Source organism: Mus caroli, unplaced genomic scaffold, assembly GCF_978045245.1.
Source record: "Mus caroli unplaced genomic scaffold, Mus_caroli_1 scaffold_19, whole genome shotgun sequence".
NCBI classification, from domain to species: domain Eukaryota; kingdom Metazoa; phylum Chordata; class Mammalia; order Rodentia; family Muridae; genus Mus; species Mus caroli.
In genome coordinates this window covers 75,210,805-75,233,534 of record NW_028227274.1, presented here as the reverse complement: position 1 = coordinate 75,233,534, position 22,730 = coordinate 75,210,805, and the positions used below count along the sequence as shown (strand labels likewise).

The 22,730-nt window shown below is 45.7% G+C and overlaps 1 protein-coding gene across 2 annotated transcripts in view; it reads left to right on the top strand.

The window, feature by feature from the left end:
• Katnal2 (katanin catalytic subunit A1 like 2) overlaps nt 1-22,730 on the top strand; it is a 70,643-nt gene that overhangs the window by 23,788 nt on the left and 24,125 nt on the right. For both annotated transcript variants that reach the window (XM_021150655.3, XM_085833400.1), the window contains exons 2-11: nt 3,310-3,380; nt 4,881-5,047; nt 6,460-6,502; nt 10,222-10,342; nt 11,295-11,393; nt 14,467-14,565; nt 14,764-14,841; nt 17,603-17,701; nt 19,908-19,971; nt 20,155-20,273. In XM_021150655.3, coding sequence (XP_021006314.1) covers nt 3,310-3,380; nt 4,881-5,047; nt 6,460-6,502; nt 10,222-10,342; nt 11,295-11,393; nt 14,467-14,565; nt 14,764-14,841; nt 17,603-17,701; nt 19,908-19,971; nt 20,155-20,273 — 960 coding nt within the window. The remainder of the gene's footprint in view (nt 1-3,309; nt 3,381-4,880; nt 5,048-6,459; nt 6,503-10,221; nt 10,343-11,294; nt 11,394-14,466; nt 14,566-14,763; nt 14,842-17,602; nt 17,702-19,907; nt 19,972-20,154; nt 20,274-22,730) is intronic.

The window sequence follows — 22,730 nt, the reverse complement described above, 5'->3', positions numbered from 1 at the left end:
TGCTTAATTCTCATCTCGCTTAACAGGGCAGTCATATTTCATGATCCTGATGCATTAATCAGAGGCATGGAGCAGAATGTTAGGTTAGCTAAAGTGGTTGATTGTCCTCTGTAGAAAGTGGGTTTGGGGTAAGAATAGTAGAATTTGGCATAAGACTATTTTATAAAGGTAAAAGACTATTTAAAAGTTTTATAGTAGTATATTATTCTCAATTTTTAAAAAGTTATGGCTGGAGAGACGACTCAGTGGTTAGGACTGCTGCCTGCTCTTCCAGGATTGGAATGCACCATCCACGTGACAGCTTGCAAGACTATGACACCAGCCTCAGGCGATCCCAGCCCTCTCTGGCTTCCACAGGCACTGCATGCATTGTGCAGACAAACATGTAGGCAAAAGACCCATACACATAAACAGAGATGATGCTTTTTAAAAGTTGTACTTAGTGTATGTGTGTGTGTATGTGTGTACATGTGTACATGTGTACGTGTGCATGAGGATGTGCATAAGAACACGTGGTGTGGAGATGAAGGAAGTCAGTTCTCCCACAAAAGAGACCAAGGGATTAAACTCGGGTAGTGAGGCTTGGTGGCAAGTGCCTTTGCCTACTGAGATGTCTCACTCGCTCCAGTTTGCAGTTGTAGAAGGAGTTGTCACACGCTACAAAGGGTGAATCTGAAGACCTTGAACTAAATAAAATTTGCCATATGTGTGACTCTCCATGCCTGGGGGTCCCAGGGTAGGCAAGGTCATAGAAGCCAAGTTCAGATGTTGGTTGTGGGGACTGGGAGGAGGGGCAGGGAGCTGGTGCGTGATGAGGGAAATGAAAGCATCCTGAAGATGGGCGGTGGGCTGAGAGTGTTCAGTGCCTCTCACCTGGACACTTACATATGTTTAATACAATAGAAGGTAACTTAAAGCAAAAAAAAAAAAAAAAAAAAAGGAGGGGGACGGGGGGGAGATGGTCACAGTGGCCGGTGCCTGCAACTCTGGCACTAGGAGATTGGAGGCAGGAGGATCAGCGTTCAAGGTCATCCTTTTTTTTTTTTTTGGTTTTTTCGAGACAGGGTTTCTCTGTATAGCCCTGGCTGTCCTGGAACTCACTTTGTAGACCAGGCTGGCCTCGGACTCAGAAATCCGCCTGCCTCTGCTTCCCAAGTGCTGGGATTAAAGGCGTGCGCCACCACGCCCAGCTGTTCAAGGTCATCCTTAAGTTCAATGCAAGACTGAAGCCAGCCTGGGCTATGTGCTCCAGAAAGAAAAAAATTACTAGTGCTTTTTGACCTATTACTTATGTACCCTTTTTTATTTTATAATGACATTAGTTGTTATAAAATAGAAAACTATGACCATCATGTGTGTTATGAGTGTTTGTATATAAATTTAATTTTTAAGGCGTTTTCTATAGCTCAGACTAGCTTCAGCTCCGTATGCAGCTCAGGATGACCTTGAACTTGCGATCCTCCTGTGTCCATCTTTCAGTTTCAGGGATCACAGGCATGGACCATATCATCCGGTTTTAGGTTTAAGGCAGTGCTGGGGTTGGGTCCAGAGCTCTGTGCGTGCCAAGTAAGGAGCTGACGAATGGAGCCACACTCCCCGCTCATAGGCATAGATTTTATGATATGATGTGGGCTGCATAGAGACCATCCCTCCCCCCACTTCTTACCTTTAGTCGCTTTAAGTGAGGATGGTCATTCTCAACTAGAAGAAATGCTATTGGATATGGATATTTAGAGAATTTGAAATCCCCGAGTACTAAATGTGCACATTAGCACTGCGAATGAAGGCACAAGTTCGCCTAGCGTGGAGGAGGACCCCGCTATGCTGGATTCCCCTGTACTGGGCCCTCTCCTCTCCATGGTCAGGCTGAGGACTCGATGTACGACCACCTCTGAAGGGCTTGGAGAACCATCACTGAGCCGGTCCGTGAACTGGGTTGTACTCAGAGTGCATTAAAGATATATCATCGCACAAACATGTGACACGGGTGATTTGTAGATCACAAGTTTATTTTATGTTTAAAAATTGTCTCTTTTTTGTTGATCACAGTTTTTTAAAAATTTATTTATTTATTTATTTTATCTCATATATAACATCCTGAGTGCAGTAACTCCTCTGTGCTCTCCCCACAATCGCTTCCCCCACCTCCCCTGTCCCCCCGCATCCATTCCTCCTCCTGTTGCCCTTCAGAAAAAAGCATGCTGCCCAGGGATATCAACCAAACATGGCATAACAAGTTATAATAAGGTTAGACATAAACCTCATGTCTTTTTAAAAAAGATTTATTTATTTATTTTATGTATATGAGTACACTGTAGCTATACAGATGGTTGTGAGCCATCATGTGGTTGCTGGGAATTGAATTCAGGACCTCTGTTGTTCTGGTCAGCCCCACTCGCTCCTGCCCAAAGATTTCATTTATTATTATATCTAAGTACACTGGAGCTGTCTTCAAGCACACCAGAAGAGGACATCAGATCTCATTATGAATGGTTGTGAGCTACCATGTGGTTGCTGGGATTTGAACTCAGGACCTCTGAAAGAGTAGTCAGTGCTCTTAACTGCTGAGCCAAATCTCCAGCCCCCATAAACCTCATATCAAGGCTGGATGAGGCAACCTAGTAGGAGACAGACAAAGGGTCTAGAAACAGGCAGAAGAGTCAGGGACAGCCCCCAGGTCCTCTTCGTACATGTTATGGTTGTGTAGCTTGGTGTTCTTGTGGGACACCTAACAGTGTGAATGAGGCTGTCTTTAAAAAGTATCTTACTGTTTCATTTGTGTGAGTGTCTTGCCTGCCTGTGTGTCTGTGCACCAAGAACATGCAGTACCCCTGGAGGCCAGAAGAGGGCATTGGATCTTCTGGGATTAGCGTTTACCAGCTGCCATACAGGTGGTGCCAGGGATCAGACGCTGGTCCTCTGGAAGGGCCATTTCTCCAGCCCCCACAGATTTATTTTATAACCACCTCTTTAACCTGATCTAAGGAGCAGGTGTATGTATATTTATTTCTTCCTGGTCTTAGGCACCAATAGGCTAGCTAGCTTGCCAGTAAGTTCAACTTGTCACCTGCAGCCCTAATTCAAGTCAGTGTGTCTTAAAGTTATTGATGAGGAGCTGGACTGGAGAAGAAAGAGACGCCAGAAAACAACTTTATGCAGCCTTTGAGACCACAGAGGCTCGCCAGCCTCTAAGACAGGCTGTTCCGTCTTGACAGATCGCCATTTCCTCTAAGCCTTTATTGTTATGCTGCCAAGCACTGCTGTCATTTTTTGTTGTTTTCCCTTCTAAATTTTCCTCTTTGTTCACAGTACGAGATGAGAACAGAAGCACGGCGAAAAAATCTTCTCATTCTGATTTTGCATTACTTAACACAAGAAGGGTACGTTACCACAGGCGTTTATGACAATGACGATGCCCCTCCTCTCTGACCCTTCAAAGCACTGACTAAGCCCTTCTGTTAGAGCAGTTTCATGTTTGCAGACAAATAAGCGGGAAGCATAGTGAATCCCTCTATACTTCTCTCCCCACTGGTTTCTATATTATTATTACGATTAATAACATTGCTTTGTTATTATTATTATTGTTGTTACTATTATTTGCAGTACTGGTGATGGATCTCAGGCAAGCACTCTACAACCACGCTCCAGGGTAGCCCCTTACTATTAACGTTCCTCATTAATGTAGTTCATTTGTCATAACTGGTGAGCCCTTACTAATCAGTGATGTTCTCCACAGCAACAAAAAAGTAATCAATACGGCAGCCACACCCATATTTGGCTCAAAGCAAGGAAAGGCAAACCAGTGACAGTTTCTTTCTTTTTTTAATTAAAGATTTATTTATTTATTATATGTAAGTACACTCTAGCTGTCTTCAGACACACCAGAAGAGAGGGTCAGATCTCATTACAGATGGTTGTGAGCCACCATGTGGTTGCTGGGATTTGAACTCAGGATCTCTGGAAGAGCAGTCAGTGCTCTTAACCACTGAACCTTCTCTCCAGGCCCCCAATGACAGTTTCTTTTTTTTTTTTTTTTTTTTTTTTTTGGTTTTTCGAGACAGGGTTTCTCTGTGTAGCCCTGGCTGTCCTGGCACTCACTTTGTAGACCAGGCTGGCCTCGAACTCAGAAATCCGCCTGCCTCTGCCTCCCGAGTGCTGGGATTAAAGGCGTGCGCCACCACGCCCGGCTATGACAGTTTCTTAATTGACTTACTTACTTGATTTTTTTTTTTCTTTTTCGAGACAGGGTTTCTCTGTGTAGCCCTGGCTGTCCTGGAACTCACTCTGTAGACCAGGCTGGCCTCAAACTCAGAAATCTGCCTGCCTCTGGCTCCCAAGTGCTGGGATTAAATACTTATTTGATTTTAAGCACTTTCAAAATTGTTTTGGACAGTGGGAACATCACCAGATGTCAGTAAAGCAGGTAGCTTCCAGACGGAAGTGTTACAGTTGACAGCGTTGGGATGTATTTAACTCGTGGTTAAATTACATGTCTGTCTATGGTCTCACTGCCTCAGAGGCTGGCACAGGAGGATCAAGAATCCTAAGAGAGCCTGAGCTGTGGATTGTAACCCTATCCCTAAAAGAGCCAACCTGAAAACAAGTCACAAAACCCAAGCCGACAGCGGCCGAAAAACCCAACCTGTTCAACATCATTAAGTTACCCAAACCAGAAAACCAAAACCGAGAAAACAAAATCCAAAACAAACCAAAGAATCAAATGTAACGTTCCTTCCTGTGCAGGAGTCTCCTACCCAGTTTTCTCTAGAGCGTGCTGCTTGCTGTCAGCTTGCTCTTGGTAGTGAGTCCCCGTGGATTTGGGACTCCTGTCTGCTTCTTTAAACCCAGACCTAATCTTCTCTCTCCTGTGAACCTGCCAGCTATATGGATGCAGCGAAGGCTTTGGAGGAGGAGACCAAATTGGGATTACGGCGCTTTGAAGTTTGTGACAACGTTGACCTGGAAACTATCTTGATGGAATATGAGAGCTATTATTTTGTAAAGTTCCAGAAGTACCCCAAAGTGGTTAAGAAGGCACCGGACCCAGGTACACAGGCTGCTGCTAGAAATGATGCTTTATCCCATTGCTAAGAATGGCATTCCCAGCGGCCACACCTGTAATCCCAATATCAGGGAGTGTGGGGGGGTCTTGAATATGAAAAGTCAGCCTGTCCCTCCCGCAGCCTGTCCCCCCCCACCCCCCGCAGCCTGTCCCTCCCATGTTCTTAGGCTCATGGTTGGATGGTTCCCTTCCACGCCTGGAAGAGTAGACCAGAAGGATCTGGACCCAAGCTCAAACCCAGAACTGACCATTCAAACATGAGTGCCTGGGTTGTTTGACATCCTCCTGTCTTGTAAGCCTTTGTTTGAGGATCATGTGTTAGGGCAATGGAAGCAGAGCCCCAGTGTGTTGCAGATGCTCGTCACAAGGCAGCATTAGCTTCTGGAGTGATGGAGAGGGCTGTTGAAGACTATAAATGACAAAAGACTTTTTCTTGTTAGGAAGCCCTGTTATCTATCTTGAAAATAACATGGAAATGAGTATTGGTGAAGCTAATAGCTCATGTATAGATAATGAAATGCTTTTGAAAGCCATCAATCCAGAGGGTGATCAATAGAATGCAAAGACCAGTGTAGGTCAGCAGTCATGGAGGCTGGCTGGAGGGAAGAGCTGAAGCCAAGGTCCTAGGTTTGTAGTCACATTGACTTAGAAGTCTGTAAGTAGGGGAAGTAATTATAAACCAAGGGAGCTCATTGCCCTGTTTACAAGGCACTTGTTAAGCCACAGAGCTTAACATTTCATGTAGGGACCAGGAAACTGAGAGGCACATCAATTAAAAACAGCCAGGGCCACACCCAGAGATGGAGGAGGCCTGCCATCTTAGTTTTAGTTTTTCTTTACTTTGACCTCTCTCCCAGTGACAGGCTTAGAGCTCAGCTCACTCGGCTGGCCAGCCGGTCATTTGAGCTAGGCACTGGCTCCTGACATAGAGAGACAAACACTGTCCCCAGCAGGGACTGGATTCTAGATGTCCCGTCCTCATCTAGCTTGGCACCCAGTTTCTCCTGTGATTCGGACGCAGTGTCTTCATTCTAAAGGTCAGCACTCAGTAAATGTCCCTGTCAGTCTCGTGGGATTCTGCAGTGCTCTTTGACCCAGAAAAGCGGTAGCAGATCTATGAAACCTCATCAGAATGGCAAGCCGTAACTCCAGCCTGTGTGTGGGTGTTGCCCCCAGTGTGGGATGTGCTCCACACTTCTTGAGGCCAGGGTGTCTTTCTCTGTGTGACTTGAGATGCCTGAGAAGCTAGGACTTGGCCCCTTCACTTCTCATTCGACGAGCTGTCTGTGCGCTAGAAGCACACAGTGTAAGCACACGGGAAGAAAATGTTCATGGAAGTTCGCTTACTCTTGTAAAACTCCATTCTTCCCTTTCCCCCAATGTTTGTTTTTCCACAGTGGAAAATAATTTACCGTCACGAAGTGGAGGGAAGAACAAAAGGTAAAGTGACTCATTTGATCATTCATTCTTTCCTTTTTATTTTTTTGAGACAAGGTTTCTGTACAAACCCCCTTCCCCCCATTTCCCGGAACTCATTGTGTAGACCTTGAACTCACAGAGATCCACCTGCCTTTGCTTGCTGGGTGCTAGGATAAAAGATGTGGACTTATACACCAGACCTGATTGAACTCGTAAGAGCGTGGGATCTCTTTCCTGTAGAGTCCCAGTGCAACCCCATGACTCTCTGCCCCCAGAACCAGGCTGTGGCCATGTGACCTTGGAGTCCCCCCTTGTCACCACTGGCTCGACTTAAGTCAGTGTCTTTAGATTCTCCCAGGTCACTGAAATTACATTCAACGATATCCTGCCTTTCTTGTCCATGTAGCTTGGAACATCTGGATCTTCAAGGTTGAGTGATTGACACCCAGTCCCCACCCCCTATTTTTCTAAGCATGAGCAAGTCTCTGGCATAGGCCTCAGTGTTGGCTGGCTTAGGGCAACAGGGACTGTAGGTTTTTGCTAGTGTAAAAAAGCCAAAAGCTCAAGGACAGGTGAACATGTGGTTCTGGAAGGAACTGGACTGCACACCCAGGGCAGTGTGGGGAGAAAAACCTAGAATGTGCCAGAAAAAGAACACTTAGATTGACATAGGAAGTAATTTATTAGGTCTTGAGAGGTGTGCAATCTGTATATTCCTGCCCCCTGCCCTCACTCAGAGCTTCAGTGTTATGAATTCAGTTCCATCCAGACAGAGAAGGAAGGATCCAGAAACCTCAACAGGGCCTCTTGGCACCGCCTGTAACAATGGCTGGATGGGACCCATGCTTTCTTCAGATAGTAACGCCAGTCCTCTTCTGCCCGAGGGCAGTGCTGCCGTGCACTGTCCTCTGGGAACAGTTTCAGTGTGTTGATGGAGGTGCTATTGCTTTATTAGCAGTCTCCATAAAGCCGTTCAGCCTCTGGCGAGGGCCTTCTAAGAGAAATGTCCTTGGGATCTGGTTGTTTTCAGTTGTTCATCCACGCCTGCTATGCCCTCAGGTACTTTACCTGGTACATACTTGGTGAGTGAGCCCTGGGCAGCAACATGAAAGGCAAAGGGAGGGAGGTAGTGGTATGCGTAGCCATTGGGGTTTCCGCAGTTCCTCTGCGTTGATGATGGCCATCTATGGCAAGCGCCAAAGCTTGACACCAAGTGATTGTCAGGAAGGAGAACCACAAAAGCAGCGGGCAGTGTTTCTGGACATTGTGGGCTTTTAAACAAAAAAGATTTTTATTTCTATTTATGTGTGTGAGTGTTTTAACCACATGTAAGTATGTGCACCACATCTGTGCAGAGCCCAGAGTCCAGAATTAGGTCTCCTGGATCTAGTTAAACACAGCTGTGATCTCCCCAACATGGGTACTTGAATTGAACTCAGGTGCTAAGATCAACAAGTGTTCTTAGTCCCTTTGCCCCTTCTCTAGCTGTGCTGGGCACCGTTTTCTGCTGATAGTTGCTTGGTAACAGGGTGTGTCCTCTGGTTGTCTACCAGTCATCCAAGGGTGCTTTCCTAATACTGTTCCTCACACCCACTGGCTGATGATCCAAGGAAGAGAAGGCATCTAATGAGACAGATGACAGATCAGGGAGCAACGGCTTGGAAACTTGTGGGATGGGCCTAAGATAATGGAATTTGATGGAATACAGTTCAGGCTCTTAACAAGTAGCTTCCCCAAAGTAAAAATCAGAAACCGAGGAATCAAGTTAACACCGGGACACTGCCCGAGGCAGCACTGCTTTTGTGAAGTGAGATTTCAGATGTGGTCTCCGCCTCTTCAGTAGAAGACACTGGAGCCACTAGGGATTTTTGGCTGGGATGCAGACCGGCATGGCCGTCTCCTTCACCTTCTAAGGGTTATGTTGGTTGCTCTCCTCACCACTGTGTGTGCTTGTTTGTTCTATAACTTCATTTAAACCACTCTAATCAGGAGAGTGTTTATGTATGAGATGTTTGGTATTTGTTTCATAATTATTTCATTTTTTGTGCCAGCATAAGGCCTGGAACATAGTTTTCTTATCGCATATTAGAGATGAAAAAAGATGCCCTAGGTATGGCTCATGCCTGCTTCCCACGCTCTCCACCAGTGCGTGGACACTGGTGCTGTTATGGACTTGGGTTATTTCATTGGTCAAATGTTACGTTAGGGAGGGACACCTTTTCTTTTCTATAATGAACTGGAACTGAGGCAGAAGCTGTCTGAGATCATTTAGAACATGAGCGTCATCGTTCCTGTGAGCCTCCTGCAGATCCCTGGCAGAGAGCTGGGGGAAGAGAGGAATTAAGATGTGTGGACTCATGCTTGCCTCCTAGTGTGTGTGTGTGTGTGTGTGTGTGTGTGTGTGTATGGATGAGGATGTACCAAACAAATTAGTCCTGCCCTTGTAGTGAATGTAACACATAAGCTCAAATACGTGTGTTGTGACTGTCCTGTACAGCCCACCAGCAGGCTCCCTTTATCCCTTCCCTCACACAAATGCCATCTTTCCCAGAATTGCTACTCTTCTGACGTCAGTCCCGTCAGTTTGTTTTTCCGGAGATGAACTGTACTGATGAGAAGTCATTTTGCAAAGACGAATGACATGTGTCAGTAGAGATGGCTTAAGTTTTGCTTTCCTTCCATAAGCTCCCCGCCCCAGTATTTTATCATTTATTTATGTGTTTTTGTGTGTATCCACATCTATTTATTTATTCATTTTTGTGTGTATCCATGTGTTGTTGGTTACCTGTAAACGCCTGAAGAAGGAATAAGATCCTTTGGAGCCAGAGTTGTGAGCTGCCTGGTGTAGGTACTGGGAACAAAACTCAGGTCCTCTGGAAGAGCAGCAAGTGCTCTTGACCATGGAGCCATCTCTCCAGGTTATGAGTCCATTTTGAGATTTACTGTGTACAACATGTTAAGAGATGTTTTACATAGAGGAAGTATATTCAGTATAATGGGTTACAACCCAGACAGATCCCCGAATCTTCTGATGTTTCATAACTTGAGTGGGAGGACTGTTCTTTCCCTCTACCCAGACGTCTTCCCAGACCCCTTATGAAGTCTGATGCTCATAAGGTCGATGAGAGATGTTAACAGTGGGGGCATTCTTCTAAAACAGCACTTCTCAACCTTCCTAATGCCTCTAATACAGCTCCTCGTGTGATGATGACCACCCCCGGCATAAAATTATTTTCATTGCTACTTCATAACTGTAATGTAGCTACTGTTATGAATCATAATGTTAACATCTGACATGCAGGCTATCTGATAATGTGACCCCTGTGAAAGAGTCATTCAACACCCAGAGGGGTCACGACCCACAAGTTGAGAACCACTGTTCTAAAGCAATGCTTGTTGTTATTATTGGGTTTTTGTTTGTTTTTGTCTTTTAGATTTAAAAATTTTTTATTCATATGGGTGGGTCTTTGAAAACTAAAGCAACTTGCCAAAGTGTGGAAGCTTTGTGGACTAGGGTGAGGTGGGTCCTGGGGGGAGCCCAGTGAGTAGCCTAGGGGTGGGTGGGTGGGTGGTTGGAGCCAGGTCAGGTAAGGCAGATGGTGCAGGTGAAAGAGCCTCATTGCACGTGTGTGCGTGTGTGGCTTTCAGGAACCTGCTTTAAGTATGCTCTGCTAGTTATTTATTTACCTTGAATTAAATGCTTAGAATACTTTCCTGGAGGTTTTTATTCCCTTCCTTAGGCTGACGAATGACAGTTGTCAAAATCTCCCTAAGATAAGTCACCAGAAGTCACGACCTAAAACTTCAGCAGTGAAGACAGGGGACACCAAATCTGTCAAGGAACACCCTAAACAGGCCAAGGTGACTGCTTGATGTCGGTAATACCATACTTGGCTGATGAATGGCTTCAAGAAAAGTATCTCACGTCTTTGTGTGTGTGTCTGTGTGTGTGTTTGTGTGTGTGTTTTGAGGTTCCCTGTTTAGAAGTTGTTGTAGGATTTAACTAATTGTAGATGTCCCTGAATACTGGTGATATTTTAGTATACGGAGCAAAACACGGGCTAACTTCTAGACTGGCTAGCTCCTTCTCTAGTATCGGGGTAGAACAAGGGTACTGGGAGGGGTTGGGCTGGCAGGTGAGATTTGGCATCTCCTCTGGGCATACAGCGTTAGTCCTTACCTCATATCTCAACACTAGGCTTTCTAGAAGGGAAGGCAGCAGGAGAAGTCGGCCCATCCAGAACCTTCTTATCTAGGACAAAACATTCCAGGTTTTTATGTGAAAGGACCATTGGAAACTGAGAAAGGGGACAGGAAGTTAGTGCTGAAGATGAGTGGAACAAAGAGTAGGACAGAGAGAACTAATCATGGGATTCTCTTGGTGTGAAGAGGGTCTTTGGCTGTCCCCAAGATAGAAGGGAAGCAATATGGGACAGTTGAGTTCCACAGGAGGCTGGGTGACTCTGCTGGATCTGCAGACTCACCAGCCTTGGCCAGAGGAGAAGACAAGCCAGTGGGTGGGGATGGGCTGAGTACGGGTATTTTTCCACGGGCAGGCAGCTTTAGAAACCATAGCCTGGAGTTATCTCAGCCTCTGGGAATAGCTCCTTCCTTATAGGCACAGAGACGTCAATGAAATCAATGTGAAATCAGTGAGCCATTGATTCATGGTCCTGTAAATCTGAGAAAACTTGGCCGGTATACAGAAGTGGTATCTCGCATTCACTGGCTTTTGTGTGGAGGACAGGCAGTCAGAGCCAGGGTCTCAGCTGCTTCCACAGGGAGCCACTCACACGTCTTCCATCTTTTCCAGGAGAGTGTCACTGACACTCAAGCAGAGAGCACTGACTTCGGCCTGAACATATCAAAAATCCACAAAGACCACCCAGAGGAAAAGGCCCACCCACGAAGAGTGAGTGGAGCTCAGGGTCCTAGGATGGAAAGGGGCGTTTGTCTCGAGGAAAAGGAAAATAAAGCATACAGTTGTTGCCAAACAGGAGAGTGAAGAAGAAGCATTAAAGACTGGCTGGGAGATAAGATGAGAGGAGCAGAACCCCAGGCTCTGACCGCCCTCTCCTTTCCGGAAGGATGATCTAGCGTGATCCTTCTCTGGAGATCACAGTCTCCTCATCTGCAGACGGAAGTGTTCAGAAGAGAGAGGGTCCTATGTTCCTTTCAGCTTCAAAATTCGGTCATTAGCCGGGTTGTGATTGGGTGCTAGAGTTTGCCTGCCATTCACAAAACTCGGTATTTGCCCCCTGGCATCAGAAGTGGTTAAGAGAACACGAAGAATCCCATGGTTACCATGATAAACATTGGTGTGCTGCATTATTTCCTGAGCCATGGTCCTATGCTTTTGTTTGTGGCCCTGCTAAGGGTAGTTGTTTAATGCCCCTCTGCTCCGAAGCATGGCTGCAGACTTAAGTGTAATTATTGGTGAACCATGAAAGGTTAGTTGGTTTAGGGCTGATCCTGTGCTTAAAGATATTTCTGTTCTCTCATTCCTCCTCCCCCTCTTTCTCCCTCTCCTCTTTCCCCTCCTCTGCCTCCCTGTCCTCTGCCTACACCTCTTCTTCCTCCTTCTCCTCTCCCTCCTCCTCCTTCTCTTCCTCCTCCTTTTCTTCTTCCTCCTCCTCCATCTTGATTTATTTTTTATTTGTTTGTTTGTTTGCTTGCTTGCTTGCTTGTTTTGTGACTGAGTCTCACTAGCTGGCATGGAACTCACTATATAGACTAGGTTGGTTTCAGACTCACCACCTGCCTCTGCCAACTGGGTGCTGGGATTAAAGATTTGCACCATCAGCTATTTCTGCCTTTTTTCTTGATCAAGCTCAGGTCTGGCTTTGTATATAATAGTTCCTTCAGGAGAAAAGGCCCAGATGGAACAGATGAATGAACAAACTTAACAAAAGGCAGGGGTTGTGGAAGCTTTGGCAAAGGGGAGCGCATGCGCCTGCACCTGCTGAGGAATCCCCAGCTGTGCCTCCCTGACTCCTCTCCTTTGGTGAAGCTGTGGACCATGGGCTGCTAGGCTAGCTACTGCCTACCCTGTAGACAAACTGATAGCTGTGGTGTGTGCAGGAAGGACTACCAGGCCCACTGACCTGCACAACACAGGGAGCTGCCTTACTGGCTTGCATGTCCTCCCCCTGCCCCAACACACACAGAGACAAGCCTCTTAGAGCTGACTGCTGTAGGAGACAATGCATTTGCCTCTCACTGGAAGATGGTCTCTTTGTTAGTCCTCACTGCCTTGCTGCAGTCTTAGTCCCCTGTGGTGAACAGAGCAATTTTGTGGCTTTAGTCTCTTGTGAATGCCTCACATTCATATAAACAGGTCCCTCTGATTGGGTCACAAGGAAGGGACTATTTAACCCAGCACCTAACCTTTGAGATGGTCTGGCTATAAAATCTGTTTCTAGCAGAAACAGCTTTGGGGTAAAAAATATATAGATCCCCACCCCCTAGCCCCCCACAGATTTTCAAATATTCATGAGTGACAGGACCTAGGGGTTTTTTCCCCTAAGAGGGTCTCTCCATCGCCATGTTAGGGACTCAGCTTTGGATTCCGGTGCCTTGTTGAAAATGTCAAAAGGTTGTTTTTCTTTGGAGCACCAGCTTGGGGGTCAGGCTGCCACCAGAGTCCACCGTGGGTCAGGTTGTGGTCAAGCTGCTCACCATCACCCACACCTTCTGTGTGTTGTCTTTTTCTCTGTAAAATGGAGGCTGTCACAGTACCCGCTGTATGTGAGAAGGAAAGGGGAGTGGCCCATCCCTGCCTGACACGTAATAAGCGCTCAGTGAACACCCGTGATTGCTCCGTGGTCTGCTCTACTCTGCCAGTCTCCTTCCACGAGGCAACAGTCTCAGGAGCCTGGGAGATCATCTTAGTTACGCTTTGTATGGTGACCAGTGCTTGAGAGAGGCAAGGGAGGAGGGAGTTGGCGCCCTGCTTCAGGGGATGTTCACGGCAGGCAAGGCATGGGGGGGGGGGGGGGGCGTGGCTTCTGTCTGTGGTCCTGACCGCTTGTAGTTGAGTCTCCTTCCATAGCAGCCAGGAGGCGACAAGCTAGACTAGAGTCAGAGGTAAGAGTAACCGCACAGGGCTGCTGTTAGCGGCCAGTTTGTGCCAGGCAGATGCCATGTCGCAAAGGTTCTACAACCTCTGGACAGACTGCCACCAGAGCCTCTCAGGACCACGTTGGAACACAAGACCCCATGGACGATATTTGAGGAGCAGATAGCTGGGTCTGAGTCCTGGCTTCAGGCCTTTGTTAGTCTTGTGGCCCCCGGGCAAAATGTTTAATGCTTCTGGCTTCCCTCCACAGAAACAAAATGAAAACGCCACTAGCAGGCGTGATGATGGGCTGAGAACCTTGTGTAGCTGTTCTGTTCCAGGCCTTCTCTGAATGATGTATGCTACTGCAGCGAGCACAGAGGGCTTCTCTCTGTCCATGTCCCAGCGGGTTCCTCCCGCCTGGATAATGTTTTAGAAGGATGTGGTCAGACAGGGCAAGTAGCCATGTGACGGGGCAGATGAGTGTTAGCAATGCAAGACGCCCGTGGGTTTTATTACTCCAGCTCCAGTCTGAAGAGTTATGTAGTCTTCATTTTCCCCGAGACCCTACTTTAGCACACCGTCTTGCTCAGCAGTAGTTCAGCGCATGCTCTCTTAAAAAATTCTTTATTTTATGTATGTTATGTACCCTGTAGCTGTCACAGACACACCAGAAGAGGGCATCAGAACCTATTACATACAGGTGGTCGTGAGCCACCATGTGGTTGCTGGGAATTGAACTCAGGACCTCTGGAAGAGCAGTCAGTGCTCTTAACCTCCGAGGCATCTCTCCAGCCCCCAGCTTTCTCTTAAGACTTGAAGGTTGCCTGCCATGCAAGGATAGGCACATGGAGCTACTAAAGTTACCGAGGTTACTCTGCTCTGCTCTTGTGTGTTCATGGCCTAAATAACCATTGCTCCCTTCTAGGGCCAAATCATTGACTTCCGAGGACTGCTCTCAGACGCTATCAAAGGAGCCACCAGTGAATTTGCGTTGAACACCTTTGAATGTAACCCAGACCCTTCAGTAAGTGGCCAAGATATGGGCCTCCCCCTTTATACTGCCCAAATCTAGTGGAACTTCCAGGGGTAGCCTGTGTCCAGAGAAACTGAGATCTAGTCAAAGGTCATAGCAACCAGGCACCATTTGTTTCGCCAAGATCCAGTTTTCTTCCTAAATTATGAAGCAGTTTTGTAATGCTAGCCTATCTGCGCCTCTCACCAGGAGCGATTGCTGAAACCTCTGAGTGCATTTATTGGCATGAACAGTGAGATGCGAGAACTGGCAGCGGTGGTGAGCCGGGTAAGATCTGCTATTCAATTCACAAATTTATGGAGGCAGACCAGGGCTCCTGGAGCATTGTGGGCTGCTTTTTTTATTAATAACAATAAATATGATCATTTATTTATAAAGTGCCCCCACTTGCAGAGGCACTCATATTGTTTAGAGGCACAATAATGCATGATAAATAAATTATAGAATCATAAAATTACAATAGAAAAAGCCCACCATCCTACTATAGGGGCCAAGAAAACAGACAGCAAAAAAGATGCAGAAAGGAAAGGACAGGTGAAAGGCTTTCTAGTAGGCCCCAGAGCCGCGGAAAAAGGCTTCTAAGAAAAGCAAAGCGTGCAGGTGCATTTTATTTAAAGAGCCACAGTCTGGAAATACAGGGGTCTGGGAGCGTGACGACCTCAGACTTGGAAATTTCCATGAACATAACAAGATTTTTAAAGAAAGATTTTTAGCACCAGGCTATAGCTACTTGAAGCTTGAGCCCTGGAACCTAAGGCAGTGGAAACGAGTGGACAATGACACAGCCTTGAAGTCAGGTGACCGGTTTGCTTTCTAGAGCCTTCTCTTTCTAGCTCTGTGATTGTAGGCAAGCTTCTTGGGGTAAGGGTAGATTATTGATTACAGAAGACTTTTCTAATTTCCACTGATCTCAATTTAATTGAAGACTGAAACTGAGGAAGGCTCAAGAAGATGCTTTAAAATCATCCAGAAAGTGCAGCTGGGAATAACCAAGGGTGACTCTGCATCTCTCTCCAGACAGTAGATCTGCACTGCACAAGCACAGAGGCATGTGGAGGACCTGTGCACTGAGGGGAGTGACCCAGGAGACTCTGGTTGCATGGATGAGTGCCTCCAGACAGCATGAAGAGAAGGGTGTAGGAGAAAGTGGAAGAGAGGAGGGAATCTGGAAGGCACTTGGAATAAAGATGGGGTGGAGAGAGGGGCAGGGTTATAGAGGAAGGGTCCCCGAGCAGTATCCAGGATGGAGAACTGGGTAGAGAGAAGAGAACGTCAGAATAGCATCCCTCTGTGGGGGTAGGTCATCCTGTATGTTGATAGGTCATTTGTTCAGTGAGGTGGATGGAGAAGAGAGGTCAGCTATAAGGTTTTTACCAGTGGAGATAAAGATTAAGTTGGGTCAGGATGCACGAGGAAGCAGAGGATAGCACTTTTCATGCTCACATAAATCTGTCGTCTTCTTTCTGTTTTTGTAAGAAGAAAACATGATGGAAGTTCAAAGTAGGGGGGCTCCATAATGCTAGAGGGAGCCAGCATTCACCGCCGTCAGAATAAGGGCTCCACACTGCCGGAGGAAGCCAGCATTCAGCTCCTTCTAGAATGCTTCCACTGATGGTGAGGTCATTAATTCGTGAGGCACACCTGTTGAGCTGTGGCAGCTAACTTTGGACAAACTTCCAGCCTAAAGGAAGAACTTTAGGCTGGGAAATTAAACACCACCTTGTTAAACTCAGTGTTGACTCTAGATCACAGAGAGAAATATAGTTATCTATGGATGGTTAAAATATCAGAGTAGATGTATCCTCACTGTGTGCCAACCTTTCCTAAGAAAAGCCTTAATCAGACATGCCTGTTCTTCCCAAGGTTTGGAAGCCTGGAGTCAGATGTGATGTAATCACTTGAGGTTGAAGCAGGAGGACCCCCGCCCCGCCACACAGTGAATTCCAGGCCAGGGGTATAGAGTACACAAAACTTGGAAGACTGGGTCCTGTTCCCACCACCCTGTCCAGCAATGAATGACGTACATTAATGCACAATCTGATCATCCCTAGTAAATACTTCTCATTAAAGTGGAGCTCCTTGCGGAGGGCCTGGGGGGAGGGGAGATAGACATAGGACCACAGCATCTTAGGCCATTTTAAAAAACATGCTTTTATACTTTTGAAACATGTGCACATATCAGTAATTTAAAAAAACAAAACCAAGTAGATGGAGAAACACTTTCCAGACTTGTTCTTTAGTCTGAATGGCATAGGCAAGGGCCTTTGAGAGAAGTACTGCTCTAGACACTGTTAGCCTGAAATAGCTCCCATGGAGAAAGGCCCTGAGTGACTGTTGACTGTTCAGAGGCGTCTTGTGAAATTGAAATTGGGAAACTGTAAATTAGTTATCAGTAAAAGCTACTTAATTGATTACCCTCGGGTGGTTGCTACCGGGCTCTCCTGAAGAGGGAAGCTGCACTCACTTGATTCTTGGCCTCCCTGAATGTCTGCAGAGGCAATCGCTCCAGCTGGAAGCAGGGAACGCTCCCTAGGGAAATGGAAATTGGTTTCAGGGGAGCGTGGGAGCAGTATGTCTTTTACACAGCAAATTAAGGAAGTGTTTGCCAGATCAAAAAGCTAGACAAACACCAGGGTAGGTGAGGGTCTGTTTTTCACTAGAAACTAGTGTAATCTGAAGGTATTTGTTGACTGTGGTCATAAATTCGCATGAGTTGCTACAGACTGGTGTCAGGCATAGCTCATGGTTAGATCCCCTCCCTGCCCCAACTCCCCAGCTCCTAAAAGTACCTTATTATCCTATCAATACAGTCTTCAGGGAAAATCATTGAATACTTTCATGCCATCTCTTTACTGAACTAACTCCAAATTATAATATATGATTAGGTCTACATTATAGTATTCATGAAACATATTTTTTATCACTAGCACTTTATATACGAGTAAGTCAAGTGGTCTGCACTGCATTGTTTATTTCAGAAGTGGAAGAGAACATTAGTTTTAACAGAATAATCCCATGCACATTGCAGGACATTTACCTCCATAATCCCAACATAAAGTGGAATGACATTATTGGACTGGACGCAGCCAAGCAGCTAGTCAAAGAAGCCGTTGTGTACCCAATAAGAGTAAGTATGGAAGCCACGTTCCTAATCACTGTCACCTGGACAAACGGTGTCCAGACAGGAGAGCATGCATGGCGATTCATCTGTCTATGAGTCAGCCTTCTGATTGGGCCACATGAGGTCAGTGCTGGAGCAGCAAGCCCAGTCTATTCTGTAGCTCTTCAAACCACACTCCACCTGCATCCCTTGCAGAGAACCTGGTTAGGTGCCCAGCGCCCACATCAGGTGGCTCATAACTGCCTATAGCTCTAATTCCGGGGAATCCAATGCCTTCTTCTGGTCTCCTTAGGCACCTTCATGTACTTGTGCATACTAACACACATAAAATAAAAAATAAATCCTTCTTAAAAATCACCTTCCGCCGGGCGTGGTGGTGCACGCCTTTAATCCCAGCACTCGGGAGGCAGAGACAGGCGGATTTCTGAGTTCGAGGCCAGCCTGGTCTACAAAGTGAGTTCCAGGACAGCCAGAGCTATACAGAGAAACCCTGTCTCGAAAAACAAAAACAAACAAACAAACAAAAAAATCACCTTCCATATTGGTTGAAATCAAGTGTCCGCACAGAGACTGGTGTGGATATATATTTTTTCAGATCCTGAGCACAGGCCTCGTAGTTTGCCTTCCTAACAGTGGTCCTTCTGTGAGTGGGCAGCCTGGGCTCGATCCAGCTAGACCCAAATAATAGTCACATGATACTGATTTCCTGGCTCTACCCAATGCGCAGGGCATCAGCCAAAGTGCCTGGGAAGATTGGGTGAGAAGACGGGACACGTGCACAGTCAAGCTCTTTCCATAGGGCCTTGCTGTAACAAGCAAGTTCTGGCTTGTTCACAGGGCTCTTAGAAAGAGGGAAGAAAGATCAAGTCCTACTGTGTGAGCTTTCACATACAAGTCCTACTGCATGCGCTTTCTCACAGCTCCTCTCCCATCCACTCACCTGATATTTTCAAACCACTTTTTATGTTTCCCAGCATCCTATTGGGCAGGTAAGGGTCAGAGGGCCAGGCCCGGGTGAAAGTGGTGAAGAAACAATCTCCCTTCTTCTGTGGGGAGCAGCTATACAGAATTTGGGGCTAGCAACTATAATTCGCTTAGGCCAGGATTACATACTTGTAGAAAACAGACAACCTGCAACTGCATATTACTACTGCTGACTCTATAAAGCTCTTGATTTGGGGTACTTTAATTCTAAGGGAACAAAGCCTATTAAATCATATTATCGTTCTCTCCCTTTTTCTGGTCAGATAGGAGTAAGAAATATACGGTATCAGAACTACAAGAGAAACCGTAGCATGGAACTTTTGAAAGGATAGAACGTTTCATTGGCCCTCTGGATGTGTTACTTTTTTCATTATTCTGGGAAACAAACTCATGGCCTTTGACACGTGGACACGAGAGCCACCACAGGGCTACAGCCCTCCCTGTTATTACATGTGTTCCATGGTGTTCTATCCCTCTCCCTTAATCCATAGCATCAGTTGGTTTCTCAGCAGCACTAGCGAGACACTAAGCCCGCGTAGCGGTTTCACTGCTGTTTCCCTCTTCCTGCCTGAGCTGAGTCCTGTCCTGCTCCTAGAAGGCTTGAACTTGAACTAACGGAAGCTGAAATCTGTGCACATTCTCTGGGAGTGAGTGTCCCCAGTCTCCACATGGGCAAACACCCTCATGAGTTGGTTCTGGGATTCATCCTGGATTTGTATCTGCCTTACAGTTTTAAAAAGGGGCTAAGTGTTCCACATAAAGAACTTAGCAGGAAAGGAAATTATATGCAGAAGAAATAACTATTGTCACAGAGAAGACAATAGCTACTTTTCAATATACCTTTCTTTTCTCTTCTTTCTTTCTTTCTTTCTTTCTTTCTTTCTTTCTTTCTTTCTTTCTTTCTCTCTCTCTCTCTCTCTCTCTGTTTCTCTTTCTTTCTTTCTTTCTTTCTTTCTTTCTTTCTTTCTTTCTTTCCTTCTTCTACACACTCTCTCTCTTTCTCTCTCTCTCTTTCTTTCCTTCTTTCAAGAAGCCACAAAAATTAAGTTTCAAAAAATGAATCCAAACATTTTACCCATTGTGAAAATGCCACTGGGACAAGAAAACACAGGAAAAGCAGCACACATTTAAAAAGTGGCCTGAGTGACGGGCGGCTGTGGGCAGCCGCTGTGCACTGACACTCCTGTGCAGGCCTCCATGCTCATGTTCCTCTTCTTTTGTTCTCCAGTACCCGCAGCTCTTCACAGGAATTCTTTCCCCGTGGAAAGGACTGCTGCTTTACGGCCCCCCAGGTAAACACGTCTTTCTGTTGTAGTCCTGGAAGTGTGTGTGTGTCTGTGTGTGTGTGTGTGTGCTACTCTCTCTGTCTGCCTGAGGATGGGGCAAAGGGTGCCTGTTGGGGATAGGGGGAGCCTGGGTGCTGCCTGGCGGTGAGGCAGGGAGCACTGCTCATGTTTACGCTCATGTGTCCCTAGGCACAGGGAAGACTTTGCTGGCTAAAGCGGTGGCCACCGAATGCAAAACCACCTTCTTTAACATTTCTGCATCCACTATTGTCAGCAAATGGAGAGGAGATTCTGAAAAACTGGTCCGGGTAGGAACTCTTAATATTCTTAAAAGTCAGTGTTCTAGAATACCAGAGTACAAAATTCTGTTAGAGCATATTTGTTTTAAGGTGATGTATATCTTAGATTCCACTTGGATCGTGACTACCAAAAGCCTAGGAAATGGGTTGACTATTACATGTGGATATCAGTCATATCGCTGTCAGCAAAACACAGAGTCCCTTCTTTGGAATTTTATCACAGTCCTTTTTTGATTCATGCAGTTTAGGAATGAAAGCTAGAATAAAAGTCTCTAAAGTGGCCTAGTGTTTTCTCCACTCAAGAAACATTCATTATTAAGTGTGTGCAGCAGTATATCCACTTAAGGGTTAGTGAGAGGCCGCTGCTGGGTGCCAGACCCTACACTATGTACTCTGTGGAGGAATTGAGAGACTTAAAACTTAATTATTCTTTCGGATGTTCTGAGCAACTTCTCTGCCATGGTGCTCAATGCCTACACAGTGCAGTGCATATTCTTTCCTTGGAAGGCTGTTTTCATCTTTGCAATATCTCACTCCTGGCCCATGGCCCTATAACATTTTGCCGTGTCTTCCTGTCACCTTAAGAGAACAACTGTGTATGATGTACACCTCACCATCAAGGCAGAGCCTTGCCAGAGATCCTGTTAGGCTGATAAGTAATCAATCCTAAGTAAATGTAAAATTCTTTCTGAAAAGAATTATCCTAAAATACTACCCTGGAATTATGCTCCCTCATAAATACTAATTTCCAAATGATTATAGACTGCTTAGAAGATGTAATGGAATATTTCAAAAGGGTTGGTTTTAAAAAATAAAACCCTACCTATTATTTATTAGTTCACTATTTATTTCTTCATTCATTCATTTTCTGGGGATTAAATGCAGGCCTTAGACCCTTAGCCCTTTGACATTGTTTTCAGGTTGAATGTGTATGAATTTTTATCACCCCTTCAACACTGTTTTTCTCTCCTGTTGTTATTTTGTTTATTGTGGTGGTGGTGCTGTTTTGAGACATGGTGTTTTTGCAGAAGTAGCCCAGGCTGGCCTTGAACTCATGATCCTTCTGCTGGGATTACCTCATTCTCTTAGGTGATGGGATTAGATCATCTACCACCATGCTAGCTCAGGTCACATCCACAGGACTCCTGGTTATCTGCTTCTACACGTGTGGATCCCTGGGGGTCTGGTTGACCCTATTCCAGAGGACTGAGATTCAGTTAATTATGGTCATTATTGGCCTAAAACTCTTTGGGATGTGTGTTTAATTTCTGTCTGTTGAGTAACAATAATACAGCTCACAAAAGATGCCCTCCCCTGGATAGATGGATCCTTGTCCTGTCATGAAAAGTGTTTTGAACCATGAGCTTGTACAAGACATGAAAAAGTGCTCAAAGAAAGATCCCAGACTTCCTAGACAAGTCTTAGGTGCTCTCTCTCTCTCTCTCTTAGATAGTTCATGAATATCCTCAACAGAGATGGAGACAACATGGCTTTTTGTTTAGTGTTGAATAGCTAAAAACACCAAGTCACAGGAATGCCCTATCTCTGTGAGTAGCATTAGTCAGTTCCTGCCTCAGTATCCCTTTGTCAGATTCCTGGGAGCGAGCAATTGTGCCTCCCTAGCTTCCTATCCCCTCCCCCATATACTTAAAGAAACTAGCTTTATGAGAAGCGCATGGGAGCATGTCTGTCTTTGTCTGTCTTTGATTTAGAATATGTGATCTTATATCCTCATGCTCACGCAGGAAGCACTTTACTGACCCAGCCGTTTCCCAGGCACTGATTGGAGCATTTTACAAATTACTTTAGAAGATAACTTATATTTCTTTTCTTATGAAAAATACATTTTAATTTAAGTATTTGAAAAATATTCAAGAAGAATCTGGAATCCTCTGCCAGTCTTGAAGGATCTTCTTTCTGGTTTTCATCTTATTTTCTTCTGGAAGTTTGTGTGTGTGTGTGTGTGTGTTTGAGATGTGGGGAAGATCCTCACCTGAGAGCTTTCGTCAATCTGTCAACTCCTTCCTGTAAAGGATGTTAGAGAAAGCAAACCCTTTAGGGCCTTCCCCTAAATCAGAGAAGTGTTTTCTCCCATTTGTTTCTTTTTCTACTCCAATTAAGGAGTTATTTATAGGGACCCTTTGGGCTGTGAATCTCCCTCCTCCCCTAATGCTCCTGCCCCGTAGGAGTTAAGCACTACTGAATGGTTGAGCAATCGCTTTAGCAAATGCACACACCTGTTGATGGTTGCATCTCCCTCCACCCCCGCCCCGCCATGTGATTTAACTTCCTCTAAGCACCCCGGGACATTTTAGACTAATGCTTCTAGAAGCACTTACCAGGATTCTATTTATTCTCTGAGAATGGAAACTCAGTAATTTGAGCAATATGGAGACCTAAGCCCCAAGTGCAGTTAGTTCTAACTTCATGTATAAGAGAGGCTCTTGGTCTCCCATACCTCAGTGA